Genomic DNA, 13,687 nt, shown 5'->3' with positions numbered 1-13,687 from the left:
ACAGCCACCTAGACTCAGTAGGAATTGGCCTTCAAAGAACTGGTCCTTTCTAGTACCTTCCAGGCCTTCTTAGTCCAAACCCAGGGGCAGCAGGTCACCAGGACTTCAGTATCAGGTTATGCACAGATCTAAGCAGTGGGATGCTCCCACGTCCAAAGCAGGGAGTAGTAAGCCCCCCCCCCCAAGGTAAAATTGCACAATGACTTATCCTTAACTCCTCCAAGCCTTGCTCAACTACGTGCACCTTTACAAGGAAAGCTTGCCCTGCATGCAAAAAAACTGGGAATACATTACCCAAGACAAATGGGTTTTAAACATTGCTTCCCTAGGATACAGATTCCACTTCCACTCACTCCCATCCCTAAGTGGATAGCCAGACCTCCCCCAAACCAGTGGGCTGAGCCCCAAAAACAAGTACTCAAAATGCTAACTCTCCAACAGCTGCTTCCTATGCTAGCCAAGGATTCCTGGCTGGCAACCATAGACTTAAAGGAAGCTTACCTGCACATCCCCATAAGGGAATCTTGAAGGAAATGCCTACGCTTCAGGGCAGGCACTATGCGCTATCAGTTCTCTGCACTTCCCTTTGGCTTATCTACTGCGCCCTGGGTATTCACAAAGTGTCTTGCTCCAACCATTGCATTTTGCAGGCAAAGAAGTATTCAGATTTACCCATACCTGGACGATTGCCTGATTCAGGCAGAAAGTCAGGACTTGCTGTTACAGCACCTGGCATTTGTAAAGAGACTTCTAACTTCACTGGGGTACACCATCAACGAAAAGAAATCACACCTAGTAGCCTGCCAACAGATTGTATTCCTGGGAGCAAGCTTGAACACAACTTCCCAGATGGCATTCCTCACTCCAGAGAAACACATTTATTTGACAACCAACTTCAACCTACTGGCCACAAAAACCCAGCTATCTGCAAGCTCTGGGGTTCATGGCCTCTTGCATTCTGTTAATTCCATGTGCAAGACTGCATATAAGGAAACTTCAACGGTATCTAAAAAGTCTATGGTGTCAACATTCTCAGGACCTGGAAACAATGAATGTTCATCGTGTTACACTGCTACAGTCATTACACTGCCGCCCAAACCCTAACAGCAGACGCATCAGACTATGCATGGGAGGCTCGCAGGGCAGTGCATTCAGGACAAATGGAATCCAAAGCAGATGCACCTGCATATTGATCAAAAAGAAATGTTAGCTGTACAGAATGCTCTGACAGCCTTCAAAGACCTCATTCTTCCAGGACAACTATTGGTTAAGACAGACAACACCAGTTATGTGATACATAAACAAGCAGGGGGGAACCCATTTCTACCCACTCTGCAGACTAGCTATGGCTCTGTGGAACACACCCTTGAGCAACCAAGTGCACCTGCAAGCTCAATTCCTGTCAGGCAAACTAAATTCACTGGCAGACGACTTAAGCAAAAATCTTATGGACTCACACAAATGGAAACTGGAACCCAAAATATTCAAGCTTTTGAGGAACAGATGGGGGACACCGCAGGTGGACCTGTTTGCCTCCCCTCAGAACTATCAATTGAACAAATACTGCACCAGAATTTCCCACAGTCAAGCTTGGAAAGTGGATGTCCTGTCCTTTTCCTGGGAAAGCCTCTCAGTCTATGCCTTTCCCCCTCTGCCTCTCCTCTCAAAGGTTCTACTAAAGATCAAACAGGACAAGCCAAGGACAATCCTGATTGCACCTGACTGGCCACGCCAGCACTGGTACCCTCTTTTGTGCAGTCTGACAGTGCTACAACCATTGCACCTGCCTCAGACCCCTTCCCTGCTGTCCCAGCAGGCGGGCCAGATTCTGCACCCTCAGCTTCAAACCCTGAACCTTGCAGCGTGGCTAATCCCCTGAGCTCACTTCTAGCAACCCTCAGTAAGCAGGTGTTGGATGTCATTCTTGAGGAAAGGAGGCCTAGTACTAGAAAATCCTAGTCAGAAAAGTGGAAAAGATACTGTTCCTGGAGCCAGTCTCAGGGGATGGGCACAATGGTGCCCAGCTTACCTAATATACTAGATTACTTAACAGAAATGCTCCACAAGGGCCTATCCTTCTCTTCAATTAAGATTCATGCCTCAGCCATCTCAGCTCATTATAATACTGAGCCACCCCTCTTCTCTCATCTTCTGGTGAAACAGTTCCTTAGAGGGGCCAAAAAGTTAAGACCCCCCCCCCCCAGGAAAGCTCCCACTCCAGCCTGGGACCCTAACTTTGTTTTGGAAAAACATACTCTTTCCCCCCTTTGAACCGGCTGTTACAGCAGAGTTGAAATTCCTCTCTTGGAAAACAGCTTTACTTCTAGCCATCACTTCAGCAAGAAGGGTGTCTGAACTGCAGGCCCTTATGGCAGTGGAACCCTTTATCTTCCATGCGGACAGGGTTTCCCTCAGGACTAACCCATCTTTTATGCCCAAGGTGGTGTCTAGTGTGGCTTTAAACCAGTCCATTCATTTGCCTACTTTTTTCCCTAATCTTCAGAATAAGGTGAAAGGACACTGAATTCTCTGGATGTGCACAAACACAGGACTAAGCCGCTCAGAAATTCTGACCAGCTGCTTGTCAGCTTTGCTGCAAGGGCAGAGGGGAAGACCATTTCAAAGCAAACCATTTCCAAATGGATAGCACACTGCATCCATTTCTGCTACAAGCATCATGGAAAACCTACCCCACAGGGGATAAGAACACATTCCACTAGGGCTGCATCTACCTCTAGTGCATTTCTCAGAGGAGTCCCTACCAGGGACATCCTGGAGGCTGCAACCTGGAGCTCTGTATATACTTTCACCAAGCATTACCACTTGCCTATCTTTTCTAAATCCAGAGCTGGATTTGCCACAGCAGTCTTACAGGGCCTAATTGCCAGCCCTAATGCTTCTTAATCTACCTCCACCCTTCCTTAGCTTTGGGAATCAACCCAAATGTGATGACTGCAACAGTGAAACACGAAGAACATAATACGGTTGTGTACACTTACCATAAATATAGATGTTCTAGTGTATTTACTGTTGCAGTCCTGGTTACCTTTCCTCCAGCCCCCTGATTGTCTTTGCTTTCACCTATCCTTTTTGGTTTGGCATGTCTTATACCATGTGTGTTTGCTTTTTGCTGGGGGTGTTCCACACCATATAATTGCTTCCTATTGTGGGGGCACCTGACATCTGGGGCAAGAAAAACTGATGTAATGGTGTCGGCTGCATGTTTTATACCCCTGACGACCTGACGTCATGGAAGAAGCGACAGCATCCGATGCAGAAGTTCCAAGACTCTGGTATTATGGCCGGCTGAGGGCTACCTGCAGGCAGATGACCCAAATGTGATGACTGCAACAGTGAATACACTCGAACATCTACATTTATGGTAAGTGTACACAACTGTACTTTACATCTCAGACCATCCAGACAGTAACCAGCACCCTACTAGGACCTCAACTGTGCGAACAAATTTACTTTGCCCACTTGGAAAGAGCAGCTTCAACCCTGTTAAACATTTCTCATGGAAGACATTTGGGCTGTTAACACTAACTTCAGCAAGGAATATCTCTGTGCTGCAAGCCTTAATGTGCAAAGAGTCATTCTTGCTTTTTCATAAGGACAGAATTACCCTGAGAACCAACCCCTTTATCCTGCCCAAGATGGAATCAGATTTCTTTGAATCACGTTATCCATTCCCTGAGTTCTTCCCAAACCATTAAAACAAGAGAGAAAGAATACTCCCATTTTCTGGATGTCTGCCAACAACTAAGACTCCTCATCCACAGAACAAATATTCCATATAGATCTGACCAGCTTTTTAATAGCCTTTGTAGAAGGTAAACAAGGAAAACCAGTAAGCAAACAAAACCATGTCCAATTGGATTGGGATCTGCTTCTCTTTTTGTTAACTGCCGCATGGTAAGCAGCTCCCTGGAAGGGTTAGCACCCACTCCAGTAGGCCAAGAGACATGACCATTGCTTCCTTGAAAGGAGCTCCCACTCAGACCATATTAGAAGCAGCAACGTGGTCATCTGCAAACACCTTGAACAGGCACTAACATCTTGGGGCCATTCCTAAGGCTACAGCAGGGTTTGCCACTTCCATCTTGTACAACATGCTGTTCCAGGACAGAAATTCTTTCCAACCTTCCAACCTATGCATTGAAAAGCTTTGGGGATATTTGCATGACCTAATACTGCAACAGTGACTAAGATGAGCATAGCACAGTTGTGTAGATGATGTGCCATAATTGTAGATATTAGTCGATCAGTATTTCATTACCCTTGCCCACCTCCTTCCCATTTTCTCTTGTTTTTTTGTTTTTTCTCTACCCTAACATTGGGGCGTTTCACTCTTTAATTGTCTCCAGTCCCATTCCTCCCAAACTGTTTTAAAATGGTTCTGGCTGTTGGTAGCGCGGATTGTGCTCTGCCTAAGGACCATTGGACCTACAGGAACCTGGGCAATAAAGAGTTGAAGATGGTGCCTGTGGATGTACCCTATATAACACAATGCTTTGGTATCAAAAGCTTGAGGACTTCTCTGTTATTTGGAACAGACAGTGGCTTCTGCACTGAAGCAAGTTTCAAGACTGAATACCGCAACATTGATTATACTCAAGCGTCTACAGTTATAGTAAGCATCTACACTACTCTACTTTTAGACACCATTTCTACTAAGCAACATAGCTGTGTACTAGATAAACTGGCAGACATTTAGTGTAGTTTGGTGTTTAAGACTTTTAAGCATTGGCTGCAGACCACTACACCTTCATCCAGCTTTTGAATATTTTGTCTTTATCCCTGGTTGTCTCTGGATGTCATTTGCTTTTGAAAGGACCATATAATCATACTAGAATAATTTAATGAGCACTGTCCAAGTCTATTGTTTGACTAGATGGTAAGGGCAAAAGTGTGTACACTGTTATAAAGTTGGTACAGACTCTAAAGAGTGAGCAGAAAAGAGCACATACCTTACTGGAAGGTAATTTTTAAGTAGATAAATTAGAACTGAATTTAAAATACATCTTTTGCATGCAACTGAAATGTTCATAGGACTGGCATTGGAAGAGCAGGTCATCCATCTATGCCACTGGAGACCTGGGTTTAACTAGTTCAGGTGCCAGAAGAGCAGTTAATGAACAGACTTGTAAGAATAAGTGTTCATTGGCTAGCTGACCTTTTCTGATGAGGAGTGTAACACACTAAACAAAACTCCATTGGCGCTTGAGTTGCATCCACCAGCTAGCTCCAACAAATTTTGTCAGGGTAGCACCATATTTGTAAGACATTTCAAGCCTGTCAGAGGATGGAGTTTGTGGGTGGGGCAGTTTTGAGATATTAAAGTAGTTGCAGCTTGTTGTAGAACATGTAAAACTGCATTATTAGTCTTTTGTTCACTAACTTTCCTTTTCCTTCTCGATTCTAGTATTTACAAAAGGGCAGGTCACCACTGGACAGTACAGAATGCTTGCCAAGGAAGGTGGTTATGTTTGGGTTGAAACCCAAGCAACAGTTATTTATAATACTAAGAATTCCCAGCCACAGTGCATAGTCTGTGTGAATTATGTTCTGAGGTAAGCATACTGTGTAAAAAATTCAAAAATGTAAACTGAACATTTTTTTTAATTGCTGTGCAGTTTTCATATACTCAGATCTAGAAATGTAGTTTGTACTACTGTTCTGAAGTGCACATTATATTAACCCTGCTGTGAAGTTAACGAGTTTAACAATAATTGTAGTCCCAGGCCTTGTGGAATGCGATTTGATATATTCTTCAGATACATTACCATGAGTATCATAACAGAAAGTAACATATTTGCTAGCCACTTGGAGAATGCATAAACCCTGCCTCCCTGACATAAAGGAGATGCATCTTATCAGACTGCCTTAATTCTCTAGTCCTTTTGGTATAATGCATAAGCTTCATGTTGTGATAGGGGTGTGTGTGTGTGTGTCCCACAGAGTTGTAGAGGTTGAGTGCTGCCATCAGACATAAGTGTGTCTGTAAGAGACAGGTTCACCTTAAAGATTTTCATGGTAAGTATGCATATTGTCTTGACTTAGACCACTGTGTTTCTAGTTGTGAAGTTTGTTAGGGCTTCCTTGTAGTGTGGAAGATCTTTTGCCTTTATTTTGTAGGCTGGAGTAAAAGAATACTCTGCAGTTTGAGTATGTGAGAGATGTTCTTCGTGTTTCACTGTTGCAGTCATTACATTTGGGTTATCTGCTGGCAGGTTGCCCTCAGTCGGCCTGAATAACAAAGTCTTGGGTCCTGTGTCGGTTGCTGTCTCCTCTTCCATGACGTCAGGTCGTCAGGGGTATAAAACATGCAGCCGATGCCATTTTATTCAGTCTTTCTTGCAGCACAGTGTCCAAAGCAGAAGCAGTTCGCAAGTGCCGGTCGGCCGACTTCTGAAATTTTCGCATTCGAGTTTCAGAATCGAAGTCTTCAACTAAAGATAAGTACCCTGTTGGGGAAACTTTTTCTTGCTCCTTACCAATGTCAGTAAAAGTTAATAATTGCATTACTTGTGGGAAGCAAATACCTCATAAGGATTTTCATTTGTAACTGTATTCCTTGCCTAGGCCCAGATCATAATGTGCCTTGCTGTCGGTTTTGTGCTAGATTTAACCAACGCACTATTAAGCGAAGGTATATTTTTGCTTCAAAATATTTTGGATCCAGATTTAATTACCCTGAAATGTCGTCGGTTAGCAATCCGACTACCGGAGTTCACAAAAAACGCAAAGAAAGAGTCAGAGACAGACCGTCGAGCTCTAAAACCGACGACGAAGCTTCTCCTAAGCCAGTCGCCGGTACTCGGTGAGGCACTTTCGCAGCCACTGATACCCGCTACTTTTGAGTTGCAGGCCTCTACTGAGACCCATGCGAAGTCCGGTATGCCGCGAGATTCTCAGAGTATTGAACCCGCAGATGTCTCTCCCTTGGATGGGTCCGGAGCCACTGAGCAGGCACCAACTTCTGAGGGTGTTTTCTGGCCTCAACATTTTTATATAAAACCGACTCCAGCTTCAAAAACAAGATTAAAAACATCTTCTAAGTCTAAACAACCGACGTATGAGCCACATGCTCAGGCCCCAATGCCTAAAAAACAGATGATCAAAATGGCTGAGGACTTAATTACCTTGATCAGGGGTTCCCAAACCCCCCCCCCCCTGCTAAGAGGCCTAGCCTAGGCATGACACTGATTATGAATCTTCAGATCAGGTTTCCATTTCTTCTGATCAGGAATTTTCTGTTCCACCCTATGAGGATTCAGATGCAGAGGAATCCATCCCATCTGCATCTCCTCCTGAGGATTATTCTTTTGGAGAAACTTTGCATACTTGGGAACATTTTCATTGGGAGAGTCAGGATTTCTCTGAATCAAAAAAGAGGCTTGAGGATTTCCTCCTTCCTCAGCATAGGCCTTTGGCAATGCCTCCTGTATTAGACATTGTTGATGTGTTTTCGGAATCAAGCATGGCTCCTGATTCCTTACCTCCGTCTCCTAGTAAGCCAGACAGATATTACAGGGTTCCTGACTCCCACAAATTTCTATTCAAAAATCCTGCTGCTGATCCTGAGACTATATCACAGGGTCCCAAAGGTGTAAAGGCCTCTACAGCCAAAAATCCTACCCCCTCTGATAGAGTTTCCAGGGCACTGGATAGATGGGGAACGAAGGTTTATACGTCTGCAACCTTGGCAATTAAACTGCCAGTTTCATATGCTTAAATATCAACAGCATGTTATGGGCTTATTGAAACAGAAAATTATGTTGATTTCTGATTGTGTGGAAATTAAAGAATTACAGGAATTATTGCATGCAGTAGAACAGGTTGGAAAGCATACTTTGCAATGTGGTTTTGATTCCTTGGAGGCCTCTTGCAGGGACACAGTTACTGGATCTGTGATTAGAAAGCATGCCTGGCTCAAGGAGCAAAATCTGCCCGATCATGTTAAAGCTAAATTGCTGGATGCCCCTTTACAGCGTGATACTCTGTTTGGTAGTAAGGCAGAAGAGGTTTTAAAGAAAATGGAAGACAAAGCTAATTCTATGCAAACTGTAAAATATTTCTTACAAGTGCAGCCACTCAGGTTCAGTAGGCACTGGCCTACTAAAAATTGGTCCTTTCCTGTGTCCAACAGAGCCTCTCAAGGCAAATCCAGGTGCTCAAAAGGCTCTAGATACCAATCACAGGGTTCTTGCAGGTCAAAGCAATGGGGTGCCTCCACCTCCAAATCTGGAGGAAACAAAGCACAACCCTACAGTAAGCAGTCTCAGTGACTTCCCTCTTTCTTCACCAAGCACTTATCTTTTGGCAGCCCCCTTGGGGGGAAAATTCGCACTTCATGCTCAAAATTGGCAGTTAATTACCCAGGACAAGTGGGTATTAAACATAGTATCCCAGGGGTACAGATTTCATTTCCATACTTTGCCAATTCCAAACAATTGGCCAGATCTGCCACAAAATCAATGGGCAGAGGCTCAGAAACAAGTTACGTCCCACATGGATATGGGGGCTATTCAACCAGAACAGGAAAAAGGACAAGGTTTTTATTCAAGACTTTTCCTGGTACCCAGAAAAGACAATGCCTGGCATCCGATATTGGCCTTATCGATTTTGAACACTTTCCTGGACATTCCAAAATTCAAAATGCTGACTTTACAACAGCTACTGCCTATGCTGGGCAGGAATGCTTGGTTAATGACTCTAGACTTAAAAGAGGCATACCTGCATAATAAGGGAATCGTGCAGAAGATACCGCCGCTTCAAGGCAGGTTTTTTGCATTACCAATTCTCTGCACTGCCCTTTGGCTTATCTACTGCGTCCATGGTCTTTACAAAGTGCCTGGCACCAGTAATTGCATTTTGCAGACAAAGAAGCATACAAATTTATTCTTACCTGGACGACTGTCTCATTAAAGCAGAGAGCAAGGACATTCTTCTTCAACATCTGGTGTTTGTAAAAAGACTACTAACATGCCTAGGGTGCACAATAAACGAAAAGAAATCCCAACTGGTACTCTCTCAAATAATTATATTCCTGGGTGCAAGCTTGGATTACAACTGCCCAGATGGCTTACCTTACGCCAGACAAACAAAGGCAACTGACAACATACTTCAAACAGATGGCAACAAAAACCCAGTTATCTGCAAGACGAATTCTGCAGGCTTTGGGGTTCATGGCATCCTGCATTCTACTAATTCCATATGCAAGACTGCATATGAGGAAACTTCAATGGTACCTAAACAGTTTATGGAGTCAACATTGTCACAGTCTGGAAACAATGATTCCTCTCATTCCCTGCCTACAACAGGAGTTTCTTTGCTGGGCAGAGACATGTCACCAAAACAAGGGACTGTCATTCACTCTTCTCTCTGCCACCCAAACCCTAACTACAGACACATCAGACTATGCTTGGGGAGGCCCACCTGGCGGGGAGATGCATTCAGGGCATATGGAGCCCAAAATAAATGCATCTACATATCAACCAGAAAGAGATGCTAACTGTTCAGAATACTCTGACAGCCTTCAAGGACTGACTTCATCCAGGACAACTACTGACAAAGACAGACAACACCACGGTTATGTGGTACATAAACAAGCAGGGGGGTACATATTCCTACCCCCTTTGCAGACTAGCCATGGCATTGTGGAACACAGCTTTGACTTACCACGTAAATCTTAAAGCTCAATTCCTGCCAGGAAAACAAAGTACTCTGGCAGACGACCTAAGCAGAAATATTATGGACCCGCACGAGTGGAAACTGGATCCACAAATCTTCAGAATGGTAACACAAAAATGGGGGAGCCCAAACATAGATCTATTTGCCTCTCCCCAAAATTATCAACTGGACAAATTCTGCACAAGGACTTATCACAGACAAGCATGGAAAGTGGATGCCCTATCCTTCAGTTGGAAAAACCTATCAGTCTATGCCTTTCCCCCTCTGCCTCTTCTTTCCAAGGTCTTACTAAAGGTCAGACAAAAAAACAAAAATGATCCTGATTGCTCCTGGCTGGCCTCGCCAGCATTGCTACCTAATTCTAAGGAATATGTCTCAACTCCCTCCTTGGTACTTGCCTCAAATACCTCATCTACTGTCTCAGCAGAACAATCAAATTCTGCACACTCGGCTCCAAACTCTGAACCTTGCAGCATGGCTGATCATTTAATTATTCAAACAACACCTCTCAGTAAATCTGTGATGGATGTCATTTTGGAAGCCAGAAGGCCTAGTACTAGAAAATCTTATGCTGATAAATAGAAGAGATTCTGTGCTTGGAACAAAGCACAAGGAATGGACACAGCAAAACCAAATATCCCTCAGATTTTACAATACTTGACTGAGATGCTTGACAAGGGCCTATCTTTTTATTCAATAACAATCCATGCCTCTGCCATTACAACATGGAGCCTCCCCTCTTTTCTCATTCTCTGCTAAAACAGTATCTTAGAGGGGCCAAAAATTTAAGGCCTCCCAGAAGATCACCAACTCCTGCATGGGTCTTCAATTTTGTGCTGGAAAAACTCACCCTGCCTCCTTTTGAACCAGCAGCTACTGCGGATATAAAATTTTTATCTTGGAAAACAGCTTTCCTCTTGGCAATCACTTCAGCAAGAAGGGTTTCAGAACTACAGGCTCTCATGGCTGTGGAGCCTTTTATTACATTTTACCCGGACAGGGTGTTCCTCAGGACCAATCCTTCCTTTATGCCTAAGGTGGTATCCAGTGTGGCTCTTAACCAAACAATTCACATGCCAACATTTTACCCAAATCCGCAGAACAAGGGGGAGCGCATTCTGCATTCATTGGACGTACACAGACAACTAAGATTCTACTTAAACAGGACCAAATCTCTAAGAAAGTCTGAGCAACTACTGGTGGCATTTGCTTCAGGATCAGAGGGGAAGGCTATATCAAAGCAGACTATTTCTAAGTGGATAAGCCACTGTATTTGTTTCTGCTACTTGCACCATGGTAAACCTGTGCCTAAGGGAATCAGGCCACATTCCACCAGGGCTGCCTCTACCTCAGCAGCCTTTCTCAGAGGAGTTCCAACCAAAGACATTCTAGAAGCTGCTACTTGGAGCTCTGTTTTTATCTTCACAAAGCATTATCATTTGCCTCTCTTCTCCAAATCTAGGGCAAGCTTTGCCACTGCAGTTCTGCAGGGTCTTATAGCCGCTGCTAATGCTATTTAGTTCCATCCTCCCATCAATAGCTTTGGGATTCTACCCAAATGTAATGACTGCAACAGTGAAACACAAAGAACATAGTACAGTTGTGTACACTTACCATAAATGTAGATGTTCGAGTGTATTCACTGTTGCAGTCCGGGTTACCCACCCGCCATCCCCCTTTTCTATAACTTCTCTTTCCTTCACTATATTCTAAAGCCTTTGTGGTGTATTTGCTTTTAGATGAAGGTAAAGTTTATGTTGCTAAAAGTGCATTTACATATATTGCTGTTTGTGATATATATATATATATATATATATATATATTTTTTTTTTTTTTTCTGCTCCCCATTTGGGTGGCACCTGACATCTGGGGCAAGAAAACCGGAATAAAATGGCGTCGGCTGCATGTTTTATACCCCTGATGTCATGGAAGAGGAGACAGCAACCAACGCAGGACCCAAAACTTTGTTATTCAGGCTAACTGTGCTAGCAGATGTAATGACTGCAACAGTGAATAAACTCGAACATCTACATTTATGGTAAGTGTACACAACTGTACTTTCTGAGACCACCTTGGGTATGACAAAAGGTGGTGGTCCATAGTGATTGTACAGACTGATTCATGGAGAGTTTTGAGACCACTTTGAACATAGAGAAAGCATTAGTCCTGAGTAACAAATTGGATGGAAGACTGTGCAAGTTTCCCTGAATGTCATGGTTTACATCTTTGAGATCCTTCTGAATAAGCTTATGGTCACTAAGATGGGAGTATTACAGAACAAGTACTTGAGGGCAACTGAGCTCTTAGTCTCCCAAGTGTGGGAGTTCAAGCCTCTCAGTCATGAAATTCAGATGCCAGGCTAGGATACCTTCCAAGAAGAGCTTTACAGCAGAGTTGATGGAGTTCAGTTGGAGCTTCAAGGGGTAAGTAAGCTGAGGCTGCTGAAAGATACAGAAAATGCATAACAGTTGAGAGGTGTTGATAGTAGAGGTTTCTTCGTCAAGCTGTTTCCTGCAATACTGAATCAAGGATTTTTGTTCGGCCTTTTAACATCTTGGAGGATGTAGGCCACCTTGGGGGAGGAGAACAAGTGGCTGTAAGAAAGTTAACTTGGAATTTACAGGCCTTGAGCCTGGTATAATTGGGGGAAACTGCTGCTCCTTCATTCCAAAGGCTACTGTTCAGTGCTGACAGCTGTTGGAACCTCTGTGATCATGTGTTTCAGCTGGGAGAACCAAGACCTCCTCCCTGGGCTGGTGGATGCCCTACTCTGGCATTAGAATGGTTGGGTAAAAAGGGAGCCATCCAGTGCCATGACATCAGTCTTTCTTGCCGTCAGAGCCCAAAGCAGTTGTCAGTCGGTCCACTCCAGATTGAGAAATTCTTCTAAAGGTAAGTACCCTATTGGGGAACTCTTTTTTTTTCTTACCTGTGACTCATGTCAGGTAAGTTAGCAATGGTCTGTTGAGGTAAATCCCACACAGAGACTTTCATACCTTGTGTTTCGCTTGTTTAGGCCCAAACCCCAACATTCCTAATTGCAGTCTGTGTGCTCTTTTCAGTTCTAGGACTATAAGGCGTGGGGCTGAAATTTTGTGTAAGCACCTCAGTCAGCAATCCCCTTCCCATCACTCGATGGCATCTGTTGGTCGTCCTGAGGTTGAGCACCCTAAGCAAAAGAAGGAAATTAGACCCAAACTTAGGGCCTCTCACAACAACCTTTCTCCATCCACCAATTTCCCAAGGCTCATTATCCCTGAGGAAGGAAAGATGCCTGTGCAGCCACCTTCTGCAAGCAAGGTGGTAGCACAGGCCTCTGTTGAGACCCTTTCGGAGCCTGACATGCTGTTGGGTCCCTTAACTTCAACTCTGGTTTTGGCATTTGGTTCACTAGCTGGGTCCGTTGTCGTTTAGCAGACCTTGGCTTCCGGTGAACTGTCTTCAACTGATGACATCCTTCAGGGCGTCCAACAACATTGGTTATTTCTTTCAAAGAGACTGGTATCAGAGTAGCAGATGTGCGCAGACCCAAGGCCAAAGCTACACCTAATAAGAGCTCGACCTCTGGTCCTGTGCCTAGGCCTACTGGATCCCACCCCACAGGTTATCAGCAGGATTTGGTCAGATTGGCCGAGGACCTTATTTCTTTAGTCAGAGGCAGGTACCCCACCCCCGAATCTTCACCAGGAAAAATGCAGCCCCCCTCCCCCGAATCTTCACCAGGAAAAAGGAAGAGAGAGACCTAAGCACCTGAGAACTTTTTAAAACACTCTGATTTAGATGAGGAATCTGATCAGGAGGACTCTGCACTTGAAGGTGAACCCCTCCTTACCTCCTTTGAGGATTCTGATTCAGAAGAGGTTTTACGTACTTTTTCACCCCTGAGGACATTACCTTTGAGGAGGGACTGCATGCCATGAGAGAGTTTTTTCCAGTGGCAGACACAGAAATACCCCAGTCTAAAAAGAGGGTCAGGGAGTTTCTTGTTCTC

General features: G+C 44.2%; 1 protein-coding gene across 1 annotated transcript in view; it reads left to right on the top strand.

The window, feature by feature from the left end:
- HIF1A (hypoxia inducible factor 1 subunit alpha) overlaps positions 1 to 13,687 on the top strand; it is a 1,533,321-nt gene that overhangs the window by 895,442 nt on the left and 624,192 nt on the right. Inside the window, exon 8 of the mRNA XM_044074492.1 lies at positions 5,426 to 5,573. Coding sequence (XP_043930427.1) covers positions 5,426 to 5,573 — 148 coding nt within the window. The remainder of the gene's footprint in view (positions 1 to 5,425; positions 5,574 to 13,687) is intronic.

Source organism: Protopterus annectens, chromosome 6.part0 (genome assembly GCF_019279795.1).
Source record: "Protopterus annectens isolate FY-2018-M chromosome 6.part0, PAN1.0, whole genome shotgun sequence".
NCBI lineage: Eukaryota > Metazoa > Chordata > Ceratodontiformes > Protopteridae > Protopterus > Protopterus annectens.
The sequence above is the reverse complement of the archived record's forward strand: the minus strand, read 5'-3'. Positions and strand labels throughout refer to the sequence as shown.